General features: G+C 41.3%; 1 protein-coding gene across 1 annotated transcript in view; it reads left to right on the top strand.

Annotated features, from left to right (window-relative positions):
• LOC139708254 (phosphatidylinositol 4,5-bisphosphate 3-kinase catalytic subunit alpha isoform-like) overlaps window positions 1-23,736 on the top strand; it is a 64,074-nt gene that overhangs the window by 28,248 nt on the left and 12,090 nt on the right. The window contains exons 3-10 of the mRNA XM_071620228.1: window positions 11,097-11,347; window positions 14,121-14,348; window positions 14,506-14,697; window positions 15,580-15,864; window positions 16,731-16,834; window positions 18,312-18,393; window positions 20,842-21,006; window positions 23,465-23,568. Of these exons, the coding sequence (XP_071476329.1) occupies window positions 11,097-11,347; window positions 14,121-14,348; window positions 14,506-14,697; window positions 15,580-15,864; window positions 16,731-16,834; window positions 18,312-18,393; window positions 20,842-21,006; window positions 23,465-23,568 (1,411 nt within the window). The remainder of the gene's footprint in view (window positions 1-11,096; window positions 11,348-14,120; window positions 14,349-14,505; window positions 14,698-15,579; window positions 15,865-16,730; window positions 16,835-18,311; window positions 18,394-20,841; window positions 21,007-23,464; window positions 23,569-23,736) is intronic.

Below are 23,736 nucleotides of genomic sequence, written 5' to 3'. Positions count from 1 at the left end.
TAGGTAAAGACTAGCAAGCGGCAGCTCAGCCCAGGGCTGCTTGAGGGCACAGTGTTTCCTGCCAAGCAGATACTTGTAACCAGGGAACCGTAGTTTGTGAGACTCTCAAAGCGCTGCTGCGAGCTGTGAAGACCGGATGCTGAAAAAATGTACAGGCATGTCTTTGTTTTTCAATAAGGGAAGAAAAATGGGGCCAGAACTGCAGGATAATGCAAACTGGTACCTGGTAAACTGTGGGCAATGAGAGCTGAAAATTGAGCAGAATTAGTAATTAAACATATTTGCAGGATGTAAAAACTCTTGCTTTATGATCTGTGTTCAGTTGGAGTGTGTAAATGTTGGCGTTTGTATGTGTGTAAAATTATGCATGCATGTAAATGTAAGCACACCCACGCATGCATAAATGCATGCACACAAGGTAAACCTTTGCTTTTACTGCAACAAGCACTTTATCAGATAATGAAAATTTACACAATCATCGTTATCATTGTTGTCATCAATATCATGTCAGGTTTATTCCAGTCAGAAAAATGATGGGGTCATTCACCATAATATTCATCGTTTGTGTGGGTTTTTTTTTCATCTGCTGTAAATGCCATAAACATCCGTGGCTGAAGCGTGATGGAAAAAGGAGCATGGCAGATGGGTAAAAATTATTCCGCAACCTCCGCTGCTGCGAGAGGATGCGTTCCCGCTGAGGGCCTCCTTGCTGCCCTGCGTAATATGCAAGCAGACCGCTGCATGCCCCATTTAACTCCGCTAGTGTTTGTTTGACTCCTAGTACTTCTGTTACTATGGACCTCAAGTCTTCTTTTGAGCCGTAGCCAAGCAGTGTAAAGATTGTCAAAACATCGCTGCCTCATTTTGCCAGGGGATACGATGCTTGCTAAGGAACCAGGAGGCCACTAGATGCAGTAGAGTGTTTGTTGTTTTTTTTTCCAGAAATCTCACCGTCATAAGATTGATATCAATTACATTCAAGGAAAATCTTGATTATGCTATGAGTAAGGTTATGGCATTTTGCCAGCATCATTCACACGGTATGAATTTGTGTACTCACGTCAGTCTAGTATCTCTTTCTGCCCAAACTCTCACCGTCGTCTCTAACAATGAAAGCATTCCAACAACATCAACAACAACATGTTTTCTGTCTTGTAACCCGTTGGGGATGAGTCCTGAGTATACTCGGGCAAGGGTCTATGGGAAATGCGTGTTGTAGTAAGATCAAACCGTCCTCAACGGGTTAATGAAGTGTATACTGTAAAACGAGGAATGTTTTCATGCAATTTAATTTCACGAATTTCGCGAGCGCTAAGATTCGCGAAATTAAAATGCATGCCAAATTTCTTGTTTACACTATACGCATTGAACGCCAGTGGCAATTCGCGAAAATTTCATGCCATGAAAAAGGCCGTCGGCTCCAATTCGCGAAAATTTCGTGCCACGAATACAATCATGTTTTACAGTAACCCTTTATGTGCCAAGGGCTTAGTACAGTGTATAGGACTGGGTTCTCTGTGCCAATCAGCACTCACAAAGCACATGAAGGGTGCTCAGGAAAATATTTAGAAATTATATAAAAATGCCAAATTTGATATAGAGAAAAACCCTCAAAATGTTATGGACACTGTGCATACTGCCTTTTAACAGCATTAGGATTAATGTCCTTCTTGCTGTGAAACAAGAGTTATCGTGGGGTAATGAGGGAGGAAGGGGAAGGGAAGGGCAAAGGTTACAGAGACCATGGAACCACAGGAATGTACATTGTGGAATTCCCTTTCCCAATTGTTCTGCACAAGCAGTTTGCAGTGACTTGTCTTCACTTTCTGGGATAGAGTTTATTCTTGAGCAATTTTGGTCTTTGTGTCGTATTTGGCATTTATGTTCTCCCTTTTTTTTTCCTTTCATATTGAATACTTTTGATTGATGTGAGCATGTACTCCAGTTCTGAGAGTGGAGCAAAAGATATTTCGCAGTTTCTGTCATTGCTGATGCAGACTTATAGTGCTTATTAAAAGGTAGGACCCCATATTGCATCCTTACAGAAGACACGTACATTTAATTGAAGAATATCTTTTTATTTGTGATGATAGTAGAGTCCCTAGCATCGATAGAAGGAAAGAGACATTCACATATTGAAATATGTGAACCTGGAAATAAAACTGGAAAATATACAATAAATAAACAAAATCAAGTGAAAGCTGCTAATCTGCAGTCACTGGTAGTTGGAGGTGAAGACATCTTTCAAGTTCTTTTCTATTGTAGTGGATGTAATTGTGCAGATACGTAGGCATATTGCTTGTCCCCTAATGACAAAAAGCAACACAAATTGAGTCACAAGGGACTTGCATGCTTTCAGTCCTAGCAGAGTCTTTGTCAAGGCAAAATGACAAACTTGAAAGTATTTAACATAATATACATATATCCAAATTGATCAATTCTTCTGTTGAGGTATCTTTATTGCAACTGATCGACCTACAGCTGTACGTAGATGAGGTGCAATTTGTAAATCAGCTGTTATATGGACTACAGACATAATTGTAGTAACAATATACCATGCACTATCTGGGAAGAGTCTCGGGACACAGAACAATTAAAACGAAACATGGGTCCAATGAGCGTCACATCTTGTGTGATTAGCCCATGGGAGAACCATCTCATGGGCTGCTTCTATCAAACTACAATTTGTATGTTTCTGTTCTTATTTTCACCAAAAAAAAATAGCATCTCCTGCCAGTAATGCCTCTCTGTAAATAGCGGGAGAGGGATTCATAAATCCCTGTCAGGAACCACCTGACTTTTTAGACTCATCCGAACTCGGGAGCGCCTGGAAGAGACTTTCCCAACGTGTTAACAAGTTTTGACATCCTTCTGGAGCTGTGAGAGATGTCATGGGGGACCCCCACATTTATCTGACCCCCTGTCCCCTGTGACCCCAGACTGACCCCAATACGACCTCTTGGGGTCATCCTTCACAATGAGTGCACAGATTCGCCGATCAATCATGCGAAGTGGGTTTGAAAGGATATGTGCACATGAGCAGAGATAGAGAAGAAGAGGATGAAACAAGCAAAGACACACAAAACAAGATATCCTCCTCAGAGATCCCCGTGAGAAAAGAACGCCTCTTTCACACTTGCAGAGGCACTTGCATGTAAACAGCTTCAGGAACATGCTTCATGACAGTCAATTTGATTTTGATAGTCTGAACGCAAACCAAAGTCATGTTTCTCACAACAAAAGCATCTCATGTCATGTCCGTCTAATCCTATACTATAATACTCGAAGTTGTTGTTGTTGTCGCGGCCTTATGTATTTCCTGTTTTATTTCGGCATTGCTGGTTTCTCTATCTCCTCCCGAGCCGTCGGCTCCGGGCAGTTGCGACCGGTGCCGTCGGCCGCAGGAGAGTATCCTACATCGAATGGCGCGGCTTTCGTCCCCTCTCCGCCTCTGTGTCGACGTCGAGGACGAAAAAGAAAAATTAATTAGCTACATGCATAATGCATTTTTGTGCGTGACGAAAGAGCCGAGCGTTTCAATATTCACGGAACCTGCGCTGGCCTCCTGCTTTCTCGATCTTCCATCTTTTATCTTGCAGAGACATTGGGGGGATACTAAAGATGATGGTGCAGCGAAATCTCCGACATCTTCCGGCGGACGCGCACGCACACACACAATGTACCTCGCAGAACTCTCATACACACACTACACTGTGTGTATATACAAATAGTTCTGTGATGTACCTTTGCCTCCGCCTGTTACGTGTACTGAATGTATTGACGATGGTTACATACACGAATCTGTGTGTGCGTGATATGGACTACAAGGGCATTTACGTACAGTTCGCCATTATTGGCGTCCCCAAATGGAAACAACGAACGTTGGTTATGTAATTGTATTTTGCACAACTGCAGAATACTATATGCAGCTCAGGTACGTCATTTAGTTTGCTCGCCGTTTGCTCTCAAGTCCGGTGTCATTGTACGCAGACTGTTTAGGACGCGGCTAAATATATTTGCCGATCGTACCCTTACATATCAGATTACACGCGCAGCTGTGTCCATTCGTTTACTGCAGAGCTGCTGTAATCATACATATTCATAAGATGAGCGGACGTAGAGGAAAACCTCGCTTTGCCGACCGCCTATTTTTAAAATTGCAAGTGGAAATAGAATGTGTGGTTCTATGGTCTATCAAACCAAGTTTTGGTGACAAAAAAAAAAAAAGAGGGAGCAAATGAAGACGAATGCAGTGATGTATATATTCTTCTTTCTTCCATAACATGGGAAAAATATTGAAGAAAACAAAATACGAGGTCTTGAGAACCTACTCCCACGGGTGCCTATTAAACCTGATGACTATGATCTCCCCCTCCCCAAATAATAACAATGATGATGATAATAATAATAATAATAATAATGATAAGGATAATGATAATAATGATATAATAATAACAATAATAGGAGCAATAATTGTAGGCCTAATATTAATTATGATAATGTACAATCTGAAGCAGATGTAGTTCTATATTAATATGATATATCAAGCCAAGTTTTGGTGATTAAAAACAAAAAGGAGGGAGCAAAATTATGAAGACGAAAATATCTTATTTTTCTCTCATAACGTGGGGAAAAGAAACATGAAAAAAAAACACAAAACAAACCGAGGCCTTGAGACCAGCCGTGGATTCCCGTGGGTGCCCGCGTGGATGTAAGAGCAGGGGGTAATCAAAGTCATAGTGTTAATATCTTCCCGTTTCGACGGGAACAACCTGTGGGCAGAACTTTCGGGGAATCTCATTTGCGTTTTTGGTAATTTTTCCCTGAATGTTTTTGTTTTTTGCCCTGCGGAGGTGGAAATGTGTGTGTGCGTGAGGGGGGAGGGGTGAGGGGCAACAAGACAACTGCTGGACTTCAACGGGTGCAAATAACCCCTCGAAACTCAAGTTCTATAATAAAAGCAAGTAGTGGCGGGAATGATCCCTACCAATGGACCGGATCGCCTGGCATATACTACAAAAATGTATTATAAAATTTCTGGGAAGGGTGGTCATTTAGAAGACAGCACAATTAACGAAAGAATGAGAAGACTTTTCTTTTTATTTCTTCAATAAAAATGTGCAAAATCGTATTATGAGAAAAAAAAATAAAACCCCTCAGACCCGTGGATTTCCACGGGTGCTGCTAGTGTAATAATAATGATGATAATGATAATACCGTAGCTACAATTTGTGTTGCACCAAATCCAATCCAAATCCAAAGCTACATGTTGTAAATGTGTTTCTGGATATGTGACTTGTCATGGTATACATTAGAGGAGGCTGAGCTTGACCATCGTTGATTGACAGGCCATGAAGTTTGCCATGCCGCTGTTTATTAAGGGATCATACAGTTCTGGTTGAGACCTAATTTCAGGTTTCTAAAATTTTAGGTGAGATAATGAGAAATCTCATATGAAATATGAAAGAGCATGCAATTCTAGGAGGAATTCGACGTTTATTTGATAAAAATTGGTTTTGAAATGGCTGAGATATCAAAAAAGAGCGATTCTCATAAAAGTGTGGGACCCACACTTTGCAACGATCGCTTTGTTTTACTTTGTTTTTGGATGTTTCAGTTATTCCAAACCCGATTTTCATCAAATAAACTTTGAATTCCTCTTAAAATAGTATGCTCTGTACTATATCATAAGTGTTTTCTTGGCATCTTGCAAAAATATAAAGGCCCAATTCTCATCTCAACCAATACTGTACTATCCCTTTAACCCTATGTGTGCTTTGAGTGTTGGTTGATATACAATGTAGAAAACACCACAACGTTTTACACACTGTGTAAAACAGGATATTTTCGCAGCATGAAATTTTCGCGAATTGGAGCCGATTGCCGTTTTCGCGGCATGAAATTCTTTTGAGTTGCCTCTAACATTTAATGGGTATAGTGTAGACAAGAACTTTCACATGCACTTTGATTTTGCAAATCCTGGCTCTCGCGAAATTCGCGAAATTAAAATGCATGCAAACATTCCTCCCTTTACAGTAATGGGGTGTTTTGGGTTTTTTGTGGTATGCTTTGGGGGAGACTCGTCTTAATGGCCAAACATCCTGCAACCCTAAACAGGATTGAGAACCAAGACTTCTTGTAAGTCTGAAAGTGGAGGTACTGTAGCTGTAGGTACAGCAATAGCGTTATGTGACAGCAGTGACTCATTGGTAAACAACATAGCAAACAAATTTGACATTGATCTAGTTATTTATGTTATAGGGACTCCAATGTTTATCCTTGTCTATTTTGTTATTGTCTGGTGCTGTACTGTGGAAGGTCTTCCACCGTCCATGGTAGGGAACTTTCGTGAGCATGACGTGGCAGCTAGTCGAACATGCCGTGGGCAGAATTTACCTCTGCGCGTGCTCAAATCCGAAAAACTTCCCATCGTTGGGACAACAAGATTGGTTCTCTGCCAAAATAGCGTCCGGTCCCGATGTTGGGCACTGTTGAGCAGCCAGCCAATCAGCGATCTTGTTGCTACTGCTTCATCCACACAGAAAAGTGAAACTACTTAAAAATGGGGACGGGGTTCCGAGTGCGGGGACTGTCACGGCTGATTGCTTCCGCGTACTCTTGGTCTTCCCGTCGTATACGAAAGTTTCCTGATATCTTTTAGGTGGAGACCTGTTTATTATCTTGCCCACAGCCTCCAAAGAGATAGGCAATGTGGTCATTTCCTTTCATTTGGTTTGATTTTGTTTGATTTGATTTGATTTGATTTGATCGGATTGGATTGGATTGGATTGGATTAATAAGACTAAGGAGTCTAATATTTGAATGCCATGCAGTAGAATAATGGAAGTTTGGTAATATCATAAAAAAATGAAATCAACCAAGATACTATTGACAGAAAGAGAAGATGTAACATCAAGTAATTTGAGAGATTTGTATGATATTGCTATTAAAGCTTTCAAAGTCCTGAATATTTTAATAGTGATGCCCAAAACCTGTACAGATCCATGTTCAGTTTGGAAAAAAATTGAAGATGAGAGAGAAATAGACACCATTAAGACCAGTGTTGATAATAGTTTTCTTTCAATGCTGATTCTTCACCTCCCTTTCCATGAGTCATGTTTTCCTCCACTCTTCTTTTTCTTCACATATTTTCTTCCTGTAATTGAATGATGCCAGTCAAAAATCCCATTCATTTCCTCTTTTTAACTAATGTCTTTCCAACTGCGGTTGACTCATCCTACATGTATGTACAGTAATCAATCATCCTTTTTCCATATGGAACTGTCCATTTTTATTTCATCATACCTTATATTATTATATTTCATCTTCTTTCCCAAGCACCGCCATGCAGCTGCAGCTATAACCAGGGCGGAATATTTGTTAATGTTTGCCCTCGAGCATTTGCAGTTATTTGTCCTCCATCGTGATCTCTGAAGAGGAAGGGGAGGAGGAGGAGGAGGAGATGGGGGAGGGGCGTGAGGGGAGAGAAGAGTCTTGTCATTACAGATGAAGGGGTGCAGTGAACACACTAATAGCTCACTCACTCCTTCCACTCTCTCTCTCTAGACTCTCTCTCTACCATGCTTATCTTTTTCAAGCACCTTTGGAGAAAACATGAAACATTCCAGACATAGTGTAGCCTAAGGCATGGAGAAGGAAAATGAACACATTTACATTTCTGTGTCAGTCCCCTGGTTTGCCTCTGTCTTTCTGTCTGTCTGTAAGTTTGTCTGTACATTATGTCTGTGCGTTCAGTTGAGCTTATTTCAGTTTATTCTATAATAGCACGGAACCTTCTCCAGCCAATGGCTGTTCTTCAGCTAATCCGTATGTTATTTGTGTGTATAAATGTATGTTTGTATGAATGTACCTGTATCATGTATGCGTGTCTGTGCATTTACATGTACAGTATCTCTTTATCTAGTCACATTTCTCTCTTTGAATGTGCCTCTCTAATTGTCTGCCTTAGTGCCTGCTTTTCCATCTCTCTGTTAATTGTGTCTTTTTCTCTCATTTAGCTTTTTGTTTTCTTTCACATTTTCAAACAACATATATTTCTGTCTCTTTCTACTCCTATGTTCTTCATTTTCTTCAATAGATCTCTTTTCCATTCTTCTCGTGTTTCTCTTCCTCATCTCATTGTTTTTTTCATGGTCTTTCTCAGTTTTCTTTTTCTCCCTTTCTTCCTCCATATCTTCTTGTTTTCTTGTCTCCCTCACTCTTTCTTTTCATCCCATCTCTTTCTCTCTTCTTTTTGTCTCTCTCCTGTCTCGATCTGTTTAGTATTACACCTTTGTCTTTGCCAAAGAAATGTTCTGCATTTGACTGATGCCTTTCAGTGAGAATCCGTCTAGGATGGTGTGATGATGCTGTCCAGGGACCCCGCATCCAAGGGACAGAATAATCGTTCAGGTGGATCGCACTTGTGCCATGGAGTGGAGCAATGTTTGTATGCCCCCGGGGCTATTCTTAGTCCACATGAATGTGAAGCCTGTGCAGGGGAGACATATTGCACTTTTTTTAAAGTTCGGCTATGGACACAGGAGCATTAATGAAGTGCAATTGAGGTACAGCTGAGATCCTTTTGCAGACTCTGTTGTGGAACATGACACTGGTTGTATTTGTGCAGGTTGCTTTTATCACAGTTGAAGTAGCTGCTTGATACAAGAGTTGTCTTGTCTAGATTTTGGTTTAACATGGTAGATACTTGAATCTAATGGAGAAGTGCAACTACACAGTATCAGAATCTCTCTGTTTTGAAATCAATACTTCTAGAAGCGTAGATAACACAGTCACATTGCTCCACATTTTATCTGTGTACATAATATGTAGAGGATCTGTCAGTCTCACTGTATAAAAGGTATTCGGGACCATCCAATCCTATTTAGCCATTGAAGACTAGTTCCTCCCTCCCCCCCCCCCCCCCTTATACTTGGGCAGGGTTCTTTGGGAAATGTGTGTTATACCAAAATCAGCTCATCCTTAATGGGTTAAAGCATCCAGAAGCTGCCACTGATACCATATTGACTTGAGTTGAATAATGATTTAGATTACGTGGCCAGCCACTAGGGACCAGGCAAAGGGGGATAATTGCCTGGGGGCACACCCATTGCTGCCTAGGGACTTGAACCAGGGACCTTATGATTGAGTTTGTGGTCCTTTCCACTATGCCGCGACAGCTGTTTTGTGCATTAGAAGTTAGCAGTGACTGAGAAAGAGAAAGTGTCACCGAGGAGCTTCTGAAGCTCCTTGGTGTCACACACCCCGTGCAACTAAAAATAGACAGGAATAGTCACTTGAAGGCATTTTCACTCCCTTAACTGTCAAAAGAAAAAAAAAAGTTGACAATATTGATAATGTTTTGGCTCTGGGATGAGTTCCCTTGTGTCCCTCAGGAAATGTGTCAGAGACAAGAAGTTCAACCCACAGCACCCATAGGCAAGATTATCCTGTGACATAGTTATGACACTCGGAAGTCGTTTTCACATGTATTGATAGTGCGCAATTTGAATCATGATTCAAGTGATGCATCACTAGAGTCACAATTCAAATGGGCCATTTTGGCTGAGCGTAAGTGCACTGGAATCATGGAGGATGACTTGAATCGTAATTCCAGTGGCGATCCAGAGGTGTTTTCCAGTGACGATTCTCCGGAATTACGGAACAAAACAGTCGTGTGTAGGGATTGACCTCCAAATTGTGTTTTGAGGGGCGGCGGAGTTTACAGTGACCTTTCAACTACTTCCGCACTCCTTACTGCTCGAGAGCGATTGATGGGAACTTGGAAAGAAGCCATACCTCTCCTCGCTCTGAAATTCAAAACGGCAGAATACGCGAAGCCATCCCTGGTCGTGTGTACGAACGATAATTCTAATTGTGATTGTAATCGTAATTGAAATTCACTATTGCAGATTTACGTTCCTCGACCCCGTGTAAAAACGTCCTGAGAGAAGAGTCCTGGATAAAAGGTTTGCTCTTTGGCAGCTCTAAAGTGACTTTTTCCCGAGGTGATGCATTCCGTCTCCATCTCCCTCACCCCTCTCTATCCCCCATGTCCCCCCCCCCCCCTGTTTATTTCTCCCTCCTCCCACCCCCTGCTCATTCTTTCCCTTTCCATCTTCCTCTCTGTTCCCCCCCCCCCCCTCCCCCCACTCTCAAATGAGGCAGAATTCCAAGGTGGATGTAGAGCGAAATTGCAGGGCCAAAGGTTTACCATAAACCAGGGCAAATGCAGAATCCACCTGTGATATAATAGCTGGAGCAGGCGTATTGCCAGATCGTAGAGTACACTGGGATGTTGCGACTGCAACGTCGTAGAAAATAATGCAATTTTCTTTCATTGATCGAATACCAAGAGGTATGCCACAGCATCGACAGAATGTGCGACCACATTGTTTTTCCAATAGATTATAGACTCACGTGCAAAGCATAGCTGTCATTTTTGTGGAGGTAGGTTGTATCGTATTGAAATTTTATATTTATGTGAGCTGCACTATTCTCCATTGCTGGATCCTCTGTGAAATTCCAATATACACACACATATACACAATCACACTCTCTCTCTCCATCTCTCTCTCTCTCAAGTTTGTAAATGATCATACATGCATACATTGTCGTATTTCTTTTCTATCTAGTACATGAGCCATCTCCATAGAGATGAAAAAAAATAATAATTTGTGCATTTAGTTACATGCTGTCTGTACAATTGTACTTTCAGTGGGATGCTGATTATTATAAGCTCTGGTGATACAGCTAAACACAGAAATGCAAATTATGGAAGACACATCAAAGGGTCGGTATAATATTAGTAGAGATGCGAGAATCAGATTTTGACTTTTTGTGAGATAATTCGAAACCACAACCGAAATATTGAAGAACATACAATTCCAAGAGAAATTCTGAGTTTATTTGATGGAAAAGTTACTGCTCAGACAGTGATTTTTACTAGTCCTTGATCATCGGACTAGTGTCAGTGTACAGCGTTGTAAATTGTATGTCATGTGATGAGCAATCAACCAATCAGAGAGCCAGAATCTTTTCTAGGTATAAAAACAATGACAGTAAACTTGGCACGTTTTCCTCTCCTCCTGTCACAGCCGGGCTAACCATCTGGGTGTGGGTGGTGTCGGTGACCGGCCACCGGGAGAAGTACTGCATCATGGCCGTCAAGGACCACACCCCCGAGCACATCGTTGCCGAGGTGATCGCCAAGCGTACGGAGGACATGGACATCACCCACCAGCAGCGGAAGAAGTGCATCGAGGAGTACAAGTCCACCTACGTGCTCAAGGTGTGTGGATGCGAGGAGTACCTTCTGGACAACAACTACCCCATCTCTCAGTACAAGGTACATGTATTTACCGCTCCACTCTTTGGCCCAAATTCACGAAGGTGGTACAAATGAAATCATGGTTTAAACCATGGACAAAAACCATGAAGCGCCAAGTGTCGCATGGAATATTTCATTACAAAATCAGTCATTTCGTCGATGAAATGATTATTTTGTCACGAAATGACAACATTTTGTAACTAAATGAACATTTCATCCACGAAATGATAATTTCGTTAACGAAACAGTCATTTTGTCGACAAAATGACCAATTTCGGAACGAAATATTTTGTGCGACACTTGGCGCTCCATGGTTTTTTTTTACCATTCCCAGCTCTTATTTCAACAGGACTTTCCTATTTTTCTGGATAATCTTACTACACACTCCTATGGAAACTGCTCTTTCTTTCCTACTTTTGAGCCAAATCATCCCTACAATTTTTCAGTCAGAAAGGTTGGGAGGTCTGGCAAATGTGACAAGCAGTGATTGTTGTGGATACTGTGTCAGATATTTAAACTGTCAAAATTTTGCCATGGCAGTTATGGTGCTGATCAGAAACCTAGTAGGCTGTAGTATAAATAGGATGAACACAACAAAACATGACAGCACGTAATAGGTCGTGACAAAACTTGGAGGTGATCTGTAGTGGGATGTGACAGGAAATATGAGTAGTCTAGCCAGACCAGACGCCATGAGAACCCTGTCTGATAGCTACATGTTCTCTGGAGTAAGGACTGGAATACAGAAGACTAGAATACAGAGAGGGGAGGGGAGGAGAATATCCCTCATATATCCACAGTGCCCTACATTTTGAGCAAACAGGGCTGCTGTGGCTGCTGGGAACATAGTGTAAATGCAGCAGAAAGGAGTCTATTTGACACGAGTCTCGAGCTTCTTGTGAGATGAGTTTTTCAGACCTTTTTTTGAGAGCAGTTTTTTTCAAACCATCGCAAGATCAGTTGTAACTTGCCAGGCTGTTTCAGGCGAAGTCTTGAGACCTTTTTGTGACAGTCTTAGGACCTTTTTTTTTAATGACATGACTGCTGATATATTTTTTCCTTCTCTTCTCTGTTTTTTTATTAACCACAGGTCATGTAACCTCCTGCATGAGTCTTAAAACCTTGTTTGGAAAAAGCCCAAAGAGAATTCTTTTGACATGAATCTTTAGACCTGTTGTTTTTTATGCAAGTTAATAGACCTTTTCTGTGAGTCCTCGTAAATGCCTCACTGTACATACTTAGATTATTCTTTCTGCAAAAATCTTGAGACCTTGAGCCTGTTTTGACCATTTAAACCTTTTTTTTTTAAATGAATCTGTAAACCTTTTATTATGTGAGTCAAACCTTTCTATATGGTGAGTTCTGAGAATCCCTGTGTACTAAGGCAGACCTTCCAAGCAATTCTCGAGACCTTTCCTGTACTCAAGTTTAGAGACCTTTTTGCTATATGAACCTCAGTAGACCTTTTGAATGCAAGTCATCACACCTCTTTCTACGTGAGTCCTTTTACAGTGTATGTACATATTTAAGTTATAAGACCTCTTTCCAGGTCAATCATGAAACCTTTTTGTCTTGCAAGTCATCAAACCTTTCTACATGTATCTAGAAACCTTTGTGGTTCACACGAGACAAGCAGACCTTTCTACATGAGTGTGTAGACCTTTTTGTATCATGCATGTCTCAAGACCTATTTCTGTGTGAATCTGTAGACCTTTTTTTTTTACCTCAGTGAGGTCGTAAGCCTTTCTATTTGAGTCTTAAGACCTTTTTTGTACACAAGTCATGTATAATGTACAGTGTATTAAGTCTTGAGACCTTTTTCTTGTACACAAGGTTTTTTACCTTTTTCTGCGTGAATCTTTCAGCTTTTTTTTTTGTATGTGTGTGTAAGTCACTGGACCTCTATCTACATAAGTCTGGAGACCTTTTTTAGTGCATAGTAAGAACTTTCTGCATGTATCTCAAGACCTTGTGTACCACTGGTACACAAGTTTTTAGCCTATTTACTACATGAACCTCTTGATCCTATTCTAATACAAGTCATAAGACTGCATTCTACTCGGGTCTTGAGACCTTTTACACACACAAGTCTGAGGATCTATACAGTATTTCTCCATGAATCTTATAGACCTGGTGTTCTTTTCTTTTTTTTTTTATGAGAGGTCAGAGACCGTTGCTATGAATCCTTATGCCACTTCGTACATACTTCAGTCATACCTTCTTGCAAAAATCTTGAGACCTTGAGCCTGCTTTGACCATTTTGACCTTATCTAAATATGAATCCTTAGACCTTAATTATATGAGTCATTTAACCTTGTTATGGGAAACTTGAGATCTGCTTTTTAATGATCGGTCATTATGCCTCTTCCACGTGAATCTTAAGATTTGTTGGGTTTTTTTTACTTTAGTCTGAAGACCTTTTTTAAATGAGTGTTCATGAGTGCAATAGACAGAATATTTCATGAGGGGAAAGATGAAATGATCCATCCAAGGAGGCGCAGCTCGAACTTGGGAGTTCTAGCTGCGCGTACTGGAGGTTAAAGTACGCGCGCTAAAGCGCGTGCTCTGCTCTGGCAAGGCGCCACACAACTGGAAGCTGATGACGTAAATAAAAGGCTTCTATATTGGGAAATTGCATGCATGTATGGGTGGAAATGAGTTTCTGGCTTGGAGGAGGTCTGTGCTTTTCTAGTTTCATTTTTTTTTTTTTTTAAGGAAATGGAATACATAAATGCTCAGCTCATCTCATCAGTTATCAGTCTTTCCTTCTCCCGATACTTCCTCTTGGCAGTACATCCGAGAGTGCCTCCTGAAGAGTAAGATCCCCGAGCTGATGCTGATGTCCAAGGACACCGTCCTGAACGGCTTGCCTGACGTGCAACTCCTGGTGCCATCCTACATGCGGCGAGCCTCGACCATGCCGAGCAGCCAGCAGGCCAACTGCGTCTGGGAGGTCGACGAGAACTTTCGGGTCAAGATCAACTGCGCCACCTACGTGAACGTGAAAGAACTGGACAAGGTTTGTTTGTTGAGAGGAGCTTTTAAAAACAGATAAGACTAAGGATGAATTTATTTCGATCCACTCTTCCAATATTAGCCACCCGTGTCCGACTACACTCAGACACACCAAACTGTCCCCCCACACCTAATATCCTCCGTTTCCTCCGATACCCCAGATCTACGTCCGGACAGGCATCTTCCACGGGGACGAGCCACTGTGCCCCATTGTCACCACTGAGCAGGTCCCCTGTTCCAACCCCCGCTGGAACGAGTGGCTGACCTACGGCATCAGGGTCAACGACATTCCTCGCAGTGCCAGGTGGTGCATTTCCATCTGTTCCTCAGAGAAGAGGAAAGGAAAGAAAGAGGTGGGCCTTTGATATATGGGTATACAACATGTCAACGTTTTAATTAACATTTAGCTCCTTGGGTCATAGCATGGAGTTGAGATCCTTTGGGGCAACAATATCAACCACGCCCCGAAAAGCAGTCCATATCTGTATACTAGTGCAATGAAACCTGTCTTAGCGTCCACCTGTCTATAGCGACCACCTGTCTGTAACGGCCACTTTTTTCATCTCCCTTGGGTGGCGGCTATAGACAGGTTTGACTGTATACCATCAACTAAAGCCTCTTTTGGCAAAACTCAGTATAGACCGATTTGGTTTGGGTGCCGGTTTTTATGGTACTTTCTAACAGGGGGGCTTCAAACAACAACTAACAAAAGATAATTTATGCACTGACATAGCAACGTACCGGACTCATTGCATAACCCAATGAAAGTACTTTTGTTCTCCTTTGAAAGCCCCCAAGTTATTGGCGCCAGAAGTCACAGTGATCTGAAGTTGGATTCATATATATCCATAATGTTCATCATTGATGCAAACAATTTCCTAGTCTGGAAATGGGTGGGGGGGGGGGGGGGACACTCAAACCATATATCTATGTGTGTGTGTGCCGTTGTGCACATCAGATACATGTTTGTAATTTCTGTGCTATATTTGTGTCTTAAATATTTTGCTTCATTCACCGAATGGTGTAGAATAGGATTTCACCTTGTTGAAGACTCTAAGAAGATATGCCGTAGACTGTAATATCTTTTTATTGCATCACCCTATCCGATAGAATAGAGGAAGATAGAATCACACTCTGTCTCTATTCATATTTGTCTGTATTGAGAGAAAAAGAGCAAGAGAGAAGGAACTGAAAATTAGTCCATAATGAGAGTATCCTCTTTGCTTCTATTGCAGGGAGGATGGGCGATAGCCTGGGGCAACGTGAACCTCTTCGACTTCACCAACCGGCTGCAGATGGGCAACATGCGGCTGTACCTGTGGCCGCCGCCCCAGGGCAACGACGAGCTGCTGAAGCCCTTCGGCCAGACGGGGTCCAACCCGAACAAGGATGCCCCCTGCCTGGAGCTGGAGTTCACCCGCTACCCGCACAGCCTCATCTTCCCCGGCTACTCGCAGATTGAGCAGTTCGCGTACTTCGTGACGCAGGCGCAGACGCGGAGTCTGCCCAACGGCGATGCGGTGAGGGAGAGTTGAGACATGCAGTTAGTAATATGTGTGTATTCGGTATGTGTGTATGTGGGTTAAGGAGAGAGAGTTTAGACGTGCATGTTTATGTGCGGCTAGGGAGAGTTCAAGCACAGTCCAGGGGATAATTTCCCAAATGGAATTTGGTTAGCAATTTCAGCCGATGAACAATATTTCAAATGGTGTCATGTACACTTCTACGAAAGAAAACTGCTATGCAAAAAATAGTCTGTGTAGTAGTGGTATTCAAAAAAATGCATCTAGCAAATTGCAATGCGATACCAGGAAAATTATTCTCTGCAGTCAGTGATGTATGTGTATGTTTGTATATGACTTTGCAGAGTTTAGACATGCTGTCAGTGATATGTGAGTGTCCGTGGTTACGGAGATTTCAGACGTGCAGTCAGCGATAGGTGTATGCGGTGAATAGGGAGAGTTCAGACTTGCAGTCAGTGATGTGTGTATTATGCTGTGAGGGTGAGTTCAGACATGCTGTCAGTGATGCGTGTGTACCCAGTATGTGTGTATGCGGTGAATAGGGAGAGTTCAGACGTGCATAGGTCAAGTTCGGATGGATTACTGAATGTTGCTGAAAAAGCTTCACAAGTTCAGCTAAAAAGTGAATAGGCACATTTAAGCAGTCAATGCCAATGCTACTGTGTTCTCTTCTAATCATGTAAACAAACTACCATCTTTCTACTGTTACTTTTCTTTTTAATACTTCTCTCATTTTTAATCATTTTGATACTGATGTTTTGCTTTCAGTTGTCTTCATTAAATGCTGTGGTTTCATGTTTTTACATATTTTCTACAAAACGGAAAACATCTTCCTGAGTGTCCTCCATCATGTTTCCATACAGGTCATGCCATCTGAGGAGGAGCTGGAACAGTTGGAGGAAATCCTCAATAAGGACCGACTCCATGAGATGTCTGTCCAGGAGAAAGAGCTGGTCTGGAAACTCAGGTGTGATTTTGGTGCCTTACAAATACAATGATGATGATGATGATGACGATGATGATGACGACAACAATGATGATGATGATGATGACGATGACGACGATGATGATGATGATGATGATGATAATGATGATAGTGATGATGATGATGATGACGATGACGACGATGACGAAGAAGAAGATGACGATGATGATGACGACAACAACAACGATGATGATGATGATGATGATAGTGATGATGATGATGATGATGATGATAACAGTGCAATGATTTTATTTGACAGTCAAGATGCAGTTTAGGTCAAATTCATGCGTTACATGGAGAAAGTACTTTTTATTGTCAGTTGAAATATGGTGTGTAGGCATTGCTTTGTAATTTCAGTTACACACACATACACACACACACACACACACACTTACACAAACATTTTGGCAAAGTTTTCTTCATTATATGTAGAGAACACTTTTTGAGCAGTGGTAGGCTTTGAATAGTGGGCTATGATATCTGCTTTGATATCAATTCATTGTGGCTAAAACTTACCATGCCAATTAATTCCTGGAAAGAAGGTAAGAAAGAGACTGGCAAACAGAGGGAATTGAAAGTAGGAATGAAGAGATAAGATGTGCTCACATTATTCGACATAATTCTTCTTTGTTGTTAGGTTCCTTCTTTGCTCTCTCTCTCTCTCTCTCTCTGTTTCTTGTGTTTTCTTTCATAGAATATCTAACCTTTGCATGGCATGGGGAGTGGGGGTAAACCAGACATGAAATGCAATTTGAAAGTCTGCCATGGACACTACAAGATCACATTGCTCCCATTCTTCTTCCTCATGTAAATTTTTTGAAGGGCAGGTCATAACATATGGTGCACATTTCCAACCCAAGGCACAGTCCTTTGGGTGCCTGCCAGTGACTCACATAGGCTAGCTTTTAACTCTTTATGTGCCATGGTGTAAACCCCCTGTGTGCCACATTATTCTGAGACAGCAATGTAGTCATGCTTTAGGAAAACATTCTGTTTTTAAAATCAGTGTAACTTTCATAGATTTTTGTTACCCTGGACATGTAATGAGCAAAGTTATTGGTATTGGTAAAATGCCAAATTTTGCTTTGATGAAATTGTATGACTAGTCTATTCTTTCAAAAGACTAGTACATGTATATAGCCTTTAGTATTCTAAGGGCATGACTTTTGCACACAAAACAGTGACAGAAACTTAGAAATCACTTAGGGAACACTACTTGATAGTCAACCACCACATAGAATACAAGCTAAATGTGACAGGAATGGAATCGCGAGAAACGCTTTCATTGTACTGTAGCATTTGGCAATATATTGATAAGTTTGGGCGGGCTTGTGTGTTTGAGCAGAATGTGCAAACTTGGCATGCCGTTGACTGAGTAGAGTGTGCGAACGTGGCACATACAAAAGAGTTAATAAACTTCCTCTATTGACTCTTCTTCATTTCTTCCTGCTTCTCACAGAATGGTTGGCAGGGACTACCCCTACTCGCTACCCAAGCTCCTCAGCTCGGTCAAATGGAACAGCAGAGAGGATGTTGCACAGGTGAGATCAGTGGTACAGTTTCAGTTGAGATGGGGTTTGAAGTTTCTAATTTTTTTTTTATGATGATATTTGTAGATAATGACAAACCTCTTATAAAAGAGCATGTAATTTCAAGAGGAGTTTTAAGTTTATTTGATAAAAATTGGTTTTGAAATGGCTGAGATATCCCAAACAAAGCGATTCTAATAAAAGGTGTGACCCACCTTTTACTAGGATCGCTTTGTTTCACTTAGTTTTTTTGATATCTCATCCATTTCAAAACTGATTTTCATGAAATAAACTTTGAATTCCTCTTAGAATTGTATGCTTTTTAACATTTCATTAAGTGGTTTCTAAGTATCTCACAAAAAGTTAAAAGCTGAATTCTTACCTCAACCAGTACTATTCCATCCCTTTAAGGTGAGATGATGTCAACCCTTACAGTGCTCTCTTCACTGATCGGCATGTCCGCATGAGTGCTTTCTTTGCCAAGTGGCACAGGTGTGTGGGAACTACAATGTAATTGCCAATGAATAGAGATTACCTAATCCCCGTAATCACTTCTGCATCACCATATCAATTGTGTTGGACTGAGGCAGAGTTTTACATCCATGTGCATGGCCGGCGCCACGTTTTCAAAAGTGGCGGGGGGGGGGGGGGCACTTCAGACTTCTGGTGCCACTTCTGGGTTTCTTCAGCTGACAAGCAAAAAAAAAAAGGTCTTCGGCGCAAAAATAAAGGCCTTACCACGCTGCCACTTCAAGGCTTCTACTGTATCTATTTCTTTCTAGTGCCACTTATGCACTTCTTGGGTAAAAAAAAAGTGGGGGGGGGGGCCAAAAGTGGTGACACCTTATGTATTCCTTAGTATGGTGCAAAAAAAGAGGGGGCCCGAACACCCCCCCCCCCCCCTTCCCCCACCACCACCACAAGAAGTTCCACAAGCTGTCATCGGTATCAACAGTTGAAATATTGCATAACCAATCATACATAAATAATTGATATTGATACCAAGTAATGCTCTGGTAAAACACTGGCGGCATTTTTTGCTGGCACAACATGAAAACAAAAAATTGGGTAAACTGGCATTTTGACTGAGTGCATGTAAATTTCTGTGCATCTATGGCAGGACATCATGTGAAACTCATTTGAGATTTGTCATTCCCATACTTGCAGTATAGAAGCAAGCAGTGTGTCACTGTAGCAAGATTTTTTTTTTTTCATTTCGGTTATAATTGCAATGGAAATTCACCATTGATTGGCCTTGTGAAATGAGAAAATTGAATTGAAAGCAGAACAAATTCCTTCCATGGATATTACCCTGTGATGGCTCGAATATTCAGGAGATGTCTCTGCCTCTGGCCGTACTTCCACGAGTACCACTCTGAGATTCAATTTCCCCCATCTCGGAAAGAGGGAGCCTGGGGGGAAACTGGGGCTCCAAGAAGGAACAAGGGGCATATTTTCTCTCCCGTGATTAGAATCGAGGACTTTATGCCAAAATTCCAGAAACTGAAGGAGGATGTCGAATGCCGTCTTGACAGCAGACATGTTCTTTACATAGATTCTTGGCATGTCGTGCTCCCTGTCTGTTCTGCCCAGAGTGCACATTGGAATGTCATAAGATTATGCATAGAATAAAAATCCTTTGTAAAAGGCAAAGGGGGATAACTATTGCATTGAGTAGGGATTAGACAAGTGTACAGCTTGCTTTACAGAATGACTGAATTTTAACCAAGAAACAGCTCCCCGCCCGCGAGGAAGTTGGAGAGGGTGGATGGATGGGAGAGGGGAGCCGTGATTGATGTCAAATTTCATTGAGGCTCTTATAAAATGGAAGATGACACTGGGGAAGGTGAGAGTGGATATGAGATGTGCACACAACATTCTACTTTCTATTAACAAATTATAATGCGTGCAACTCTTCTCGTGAATACATCACATATTTCGAAGGCATTTGGTGATGCAGTCCAACTTCAATTGTCTTGCCATTTCTTATCCGGACTTCTCTGTCATCCGGAGGTGTTCGCACAGTGAAGAAGGAAAAAAAAAAAAGGAAGTGATTTTAAACTCCACTAAGACTCCGACAAAACTCACACGAATTGCCTGTAAGTTTTCCATGAGAAATCCTTTAAAAAAGGACGGTAATTTTGATAGGCGAGCATAGATTACCCCACTGTTGCTGTGTACGCTGCCTACCTAACTACCACTGGGTTGGTAGGTACAATTGATGATGATGATGAAGATAATGATGATGATGAAACAGCATTTATATAGCACTATTTATCTGTAGGAACATTCAAAGGCACCCAGCTCCTACAATGTGTTCTGCCAAATCGCTTATCCAGATGGGCGCCAGTCCTGACATAGCTGTATACACTGTACCAGAGGTTGGACTGTTAAACACAAGATGAGGATGGTGCAATTCAATACAATGCATGTGTCTCATTCTTTTGATAAACACTCCAGCTGTACATCCTCCTAAAGGACTGGCCGGACATGGATGTGGAGACCGCCCTCGGCCTCCTGGACTGCAGCTACGCTGACCTCGGGGTCAGGACGGAGGCGGTCAACTGCCTTGACCGCATCTTGTCGGACGAGCAGCTGTCCCTCTACCTCCTTCAGCTCGTCCAGGTAAGGGACGGAGTGCTCTGTTGCAATCACTTTCACTTTATATGTGACACTGCTTCACAAAACCAACAAAAAGTCACCAGGCATGGAATTTCAGTTTAAAGAGCATATTCTGAGGGAGCAGACTTTAAGTTTTAAAATGATGTATAACTTAATTCAAATGGACCCTCCAAACCTATCTGAATATTGGAAAGAAAGCAAACATTCCGGAGAAGTGTGAACTGAGAAAAGAGGCTCTGAAGTACAGAATCTATTCAAGCACTTAATCTTTGCCAAGCCGTGCTAGCTGTGCAATGAATGGGACAAAAAACAGGATGTAAGCCACTGGAGCAACAACAATGAAGGGATTATCAGATTAAAGTGAAATTGAGCATGCCTTATTAATACATTCTGTCCATGATTAATGCGTACTTTCAAAGCAGTAGCATCAACCGTTCTAAAGTTATTAGAGTTGAAAGTCAGTTGAAAATCAATGAGTGCAACTTTTTTTTTGTGGTATTGTGATGCACAGTCACATATGTACTGAACTATACGCCATATATTTCGCCAAGTTTTTATTTTCATGAATTTTGTAAGCAGGGTGCTATTTACAAATTTGAAGACCTTCTTGCGTGTGGTGATGATGTAATGGGAAGGCCAGCACGACTCGGGTATATTTAGGAATCGCCGTAACAATTCGTGTACAGCTTTATACGCAGCACACATGCAGCCTAATAATCTCAGCTGAAGTTGACAGTTACCAATGAGTGTGTGCTTTGGTGTACACATTTGCTGACGGGCATTTAAAGGAAAATAGACATGTGGATTGAGTGAATGCAGCAACATTAGTAGAACAAATCAGTGAAAGTTTGAGGAAAGCAAACAATCCATCCAAAAGTGATGAGTTTGTAAAGATTTTGTACAGTCACTGGTGGATGAGAAGACTACTACAGTTTGTGGTGTCACATGTGTAGAATGATATGTAAAGAAATATGAAATATCGAGAGAAATCCACAAATTTTATTTTTTGAAAAAAAAAAAGTGCACATTCCCTCGCTTGTTACTGACATAGGTTATGGGTAATATTATTCCCCCAGCTCTCTGAAAGAGGCAAGTCTGGTGTGCTTTTATTATGTAAGAAAGTGAAAATATGGTGAATGTGGATACCAATATTGAATGTGTCTATGTTTGGGGTTTTGTCACTTTTTATGCCTCCGCCAACGAAGTGGCCGGAGGCATTATGTTTTCGGGTCGTCCGTCCGTCCGTACGTATGTCCGTCCGTACGTCCGTACGTCCGTCCCGTTTTGTTTTTGTCGATATCTCAAGAACCGTGAGGTGGTTTTGCATCAAACTTGGTATGAGGGTATATCCTGGGGGATGATACTTTGTTTGGATTTTAGGGTCAGGGGTCAAAGATCAAAGGTCAAAGGTCACAGGTTATTTTGTGAAAAAAAGGTTGAAATTTCATGTTTTTCTCCATATCTCGCAAATGGTTCAAGGTATCTTCATGGAACTTAGTATATATGCATGTACCGATGGGCAGTGATTATCTAGGGAAGTTGGGGGTCATGGGTCAAAGGTCAGGGGGTCAAAGGTCAAGGTCAACTCCTCAAAATATCACTACTTTCCTTATATTTATGCAATGCCTGAAGGATTTTTTTTTTAACTTGATGTATGCATGTATAACCCAATATATATTCTGTGGGAAGTTTCTTGCCAAAAGGTCAAAGGTCAAGTGAAAGTGCTAAATTGCACTTCTTCCTCCATATCTCAAAAGTAACTCAAGGTATTATCATGAAACTTACATATTTATGCATGTTCTTCCTAACAGTGATTCTCTTTGGAACTGTGAGGTCAAAGGTCAAAGGTCAAAGGCCAGGTTTAGATAATACTATTTTACCATTTGATACTGAAATTATACTTTTTCTCAATACCTTGAAAATTGCTCAATGCATAAACTTATAAAAGGGTCAAAAGTCAAGTAAAAATCGTCAGTTCCCCCAAATACCTGCACTCTGACGTTTTAATCATTCATCCAATTGAACCTAGTTCTAGGAAAGTGAACATTCAGCACATTTGTGGCAAACCTGTCATTTTAATATTTTGCCAATTGTGTGAAACTGTCATCACACATTGTCAAGACATTGTACTATAGACCTATTAGGAGAACCATGCATTATGGCGGAGGCATACACCAGTCGCCGTAGCAACATTTTTTTCTCATGTATACAGTTAGTGATAATGCTGTGTTCTCAAATCTCTTAAGATCTCAGTCCACATGTATGTATTATTAAATCTAGAGTCCACTGCATCATTTTCTCTTGATATCTCAATTTATGCCTATCTATTTCTGCCAGAGCTGCAACATGAAAAAAAAAACTTTGGTAGTTTTAGTTGCTTCTGAGTTTTGAGAGCAATTTAATTGAGACGATCAAAAATTTGGAAGTGAAGATCTAGTCCTATGCCTTGTGTGTCTGGCAGGTGCTGAAATACGAGTCGTACTTGGACAACCCGCTGGCAAGGTTCCTCCTCAGACGCTCACTATACAACCAGAGGATAGGACACTTTTTCTTCTGGCACCTCAGGTAGTTGCCATGACGATGTGAATGATTGTTGACAGATGTGGGTGGTGTTTCTGTTGCTGACATTATGTAACTATAGTGGTGCTGATGTGTTTGGTGGCCTCGCTCAAAAAATTATGATTAATATTGTCATAATAATGGCGATGGTGGTGATGATGGTGATGGTGACAT

The sequence above is a fragment of the Diadema antillarum genome, unplaced genomic scaffold (assembly GCF_040938485.1).
Source record: "Diadema antillarum isolate AM-2024a unplaced genomic scaffold, OU_Dant_1.0 seq00001323_RagTag, whole genome shotgun sequence".
NCBI classification, from domain to species: domain Eukaryota; kingdom Metazoa; phylum Echinodermata; class Echinoidea; order Diadematoida; family Diadematidae; genus Diadema; species Diadema antillarum.
Note: the sequence above shows the minus strand (reverse complement) of the source record. Positions and strands in the feature narration are given on the sequence as shown.